The 3,085-nt window shown below is 44.1% G+C and overlaps 1 protein-coding gene across 1 annotated transcript in view; it reads left to right on the top strand.

Annotated features, from left to right (window-relative positions):
* Nucleotides 1–244: 244 nt before the first annotated feature.
* The window catches only part of PAAG_12683 (hypothetical protein), a gene marked incomplete at both ends in the record, with an annotated part of 4,152 nt that continues 1,311 nt past the window's right edge, over nt 245–3,085 (top strand). The window contains 6 exons of the mRNA XM_015848145.1: nt 245–700; nt 884–1,202; nt 1,267–1,464; nt 1,525–1,873; nt 2,140–2,356; nt 2,496–3,068. Coding sequence (XP_015702229.1) covers nt 245–700; nt 884–1,202; nt 1,267–1,464; nt 1,525–1,873; nt 2,140–2,356; nt 2,496–3,068 — 2,112 coding nt within the window. The remainder of the gene's footprint in view (nt 701–883; nt 1,203–1,266; nt 1,465–1,524; nt 1,874–2,139; nt 2,357–2,495; nt 3,069–3,085) is intronic.

Raw genomic sequence — 3,085 nt, forward strand, 5'->3', positions numbered from 1 at the left:
GAATGAAAGGTTCGATAATTGAATGATTGGTTGACTTGTAACTATTACATTTTCAATCTGAAATTGATTGAACCCCTCTTGCAAGATTCTTCATGCCTAAGCGTATTCATTGCATATGAAAATAACAAGAGACTCTACCTTCCTCTCATATTTACTCCCTTTTGTTTAAAAAGAAAAAAATTCCAAGGAAAATTTAGTTCAGCAATGTTAACATCTTCTAGTGTCTTAACAAAGAAACAACCAAATGACGAGGAAGAGAAAACGACCGGTCGATTTCCCATTAGAGAAGCGGATAAAGTACGATAAACCTGGGGATGGATCAATCTACCATCCTGTGCTTTCACTTTACTATCCCCGGATAATGACGCTCAGAGATTATCTCCATGCCCAACTACCGGCGTCGTCCAAATCACGAAGGAGAAAAATAGCGTCCATCGGCTTGAACAACCAGCCCGGTACACGACATACAATGTTCTCCTTGACTCTCCCTCCCCGGTCACCAAGCTCTAGCATCCCGAGAACCCATGATGAAACTCAGATCATAGCTGATGTCCTGGACTCAACGTTTGTGTGCATTCTCAAAGAGTCTGATCGTGCTATCAACAACGCCAGACAAAAAGAGTTCGCTGCGTATATACAATCTCAAGTCCGCTCTTCACTAGAATATACTGATATCGGTGCTACCATATCTCAGTCGGATGTGAGTGTCTGCTTTTTTTCAAAAGAAACGGATTTAAGTTTTCTCTTCGGGTGTTGCCATCGAGCAACTCCCAGGTGTTGTGTTTGTTGATCTAAGCAGTTTGTCTCAGTGGTTATGATAAACAGCTACAGGCATTTGAAATATTTATAGAGAAACTGACAAAACAATACCATAACACGTTAGATCGTAGATTTCGCGATACTTAGTCTTTTTAAAAGATACCGTGGCTCTTTTTATAAACCACCACATCTGCTGTGTCATGGATTCCAGAGGACAACTAATCAATGTCGTCCAGACCACGATCATGATGCCATGGCGGCTATACCTGGAGTTGTTTCCCAATATCCCAATAAGAATGTTTCAACTTTGAAGAACTCCCCTTGGACTGATGTCTTTGGTCTGCTCGGACAAACCTGTGCTGAAGTTATGCTCCATTTACTCCTGGACTGCGCAGTATTTACTGAAGTAGACGGCAAAAATGGTAGCTTCTATCAATTAAGTGGTAAGGGATCATTTTCTAACTGTATTCTTTAATGGTATTTACTGATAGACTAATAATCATTTAGGAATACCATTATCTGAACTCAACGCTCTCGACTTGAAAAGTCGTAAAATGGCCAGAGGCGCAACTGATGTGGACACAGCGCCAGTCGAGGATAGTTTCCACAGCCCCGTAAATATTGTCTTCGTTAGAAGCAGGATGCTTTATGCGCGTGCTGCATTAGATGCTAAAGGAAGGGTAAGATTCGGTCTGAGGCATACTCGTATGTCCCTCCCTGCCCAAACAGATATCGGTGTGCGCGGCATATGCTAAAGGTAACCAGACGTTTTGAATAGATATCCAGAGAGCACCAACCGGGGTCATACGGTTCACATAATGAAGTACATTTTTCCTCGTCAATTTGGTTTGCATAACGTCTTCACGTCGTCAGTGGACCCGAAAGAAACCGCCCAGCGATTCAAAGACTATACCCTTCGCGAGGATGAGATAACACGTCATATATACCAACGACAGTGTAACACTATCTCTTCGGAAGTATGTACCCAAATACCTGAGAATGTCCCGAAACGTTTGCGTGGGGAACCCGTTGATCTTGTACAGAAGTTGCAAAAGCGTCATCAACAGTGCCCTTATGCAGAGCTCTTGCGCTATTACTGCCCCACTGAGGTAACGTTAAACCGTCTCTATTTGTCAAGATTGACAGTAATTGTTTGTTGACACAATGGGGCAATTTTTAGCAAATCCACTCACTCATTCTGGGGCCAATAAGTTCACCTGGTAGCTGGACCTCAGAAAAACTAGCAACACAGAGCACATGTATCCCAGGACCCCCTATATTGCCGCCTTCTGATGTGCAGCTATTGGAACAAACACAACATCTAGGGAGCAAACCAAGCAGCTCCACAAAGCTCAATGTGGCATTTAGCCAAGGTGGGAGCGCCCACAAACTTCTCATGACAGATTATGCAACTCCCACAGCTTCTGTGTCGGCATTTTGCCGGGCTGTGTTGCTAAAGCTTGTCCCGAATGAGCTGTACGGTGATGGGGAGAATGGGATTAAAAATAGAGATATTATCATGCGACATGTAGATAGCTTCGTAAGATTGCGCAGGTTCGAGAGTCTATCCTTGCACGAGGTCGTGCAGGGATTGAAGGTAAGTTAGTTCTTTCCAATGTGTCTTTCCCTTCATATGTGTCCGTGTTGGACACTATGACCCTACCCATGAGCAACAGGAGGTGGTATAAAACAACTTGTGGAAACATTGTCTAAGCGTAAAAATTCCACAAAATTAGATCACTTGTGTCAAATGGCTTCAACCCCCTTCCCGAAACGAAATCCACGAATCCTCGTCAGCTAAGCTTTCATCTTCAGATATCCGCAAACGTACGGAAATCTTTTTCGAAGTGGTCTACTACATCTTCGACTCCCTCCTCATACCACTGATTCGTTCTAATTTCTATGTCACGGAGTCGAGCATTCATCGTAATCGTTTGTTCTACTTTCGGCATGATATATGGCGAAGACTTGCAGAGCCGCCCATTCTCCAGCTTAAGCTGTCAATTTTTGAAGAAGTCAGGATAGAAAGTGCCGAGAAAATCCTTTCCGGACGCGATTTGGGGTACAGCTCTTTAAGGTTGCTGCCAAAATCATCTGGCGCACGACCGATTGTTAACCTGAGACGGAGACCGGTCAGGAAATGCGGGTGGGGAGGGTTGAGTGAGCTGGGTCCAAGCATCAATTCTCTCATGGCCCCAGCGTTTAATGTCCTAAATTATGAGAAAAGCAAACGCCTGGGAATGTTTGGGTCAACATTGTTCTCCATTGGCGACATCTACTCTCGCTTGAAGGCTTTCAAGGAACGCAAGGTGCCACACAATGTGGC

The sequence above is a fragment of the Paracoccidioides lutzii genome, assembly GCF_000150705.2.
Source record: "Paracoccidioides lutzii Pb01 unplaced genomic scaffold supercont2.71, whole genome shotgun sequence".
In the NCBI taxonomy this organism is placed as follows: domain Eukaryota; kingdom Fungi; phylum Ascomycota; class Eurotiomycetes; order Onygenales; family Ajellomycetaceae; genus Paracoccidioides; species Paracoccidioides lutzii.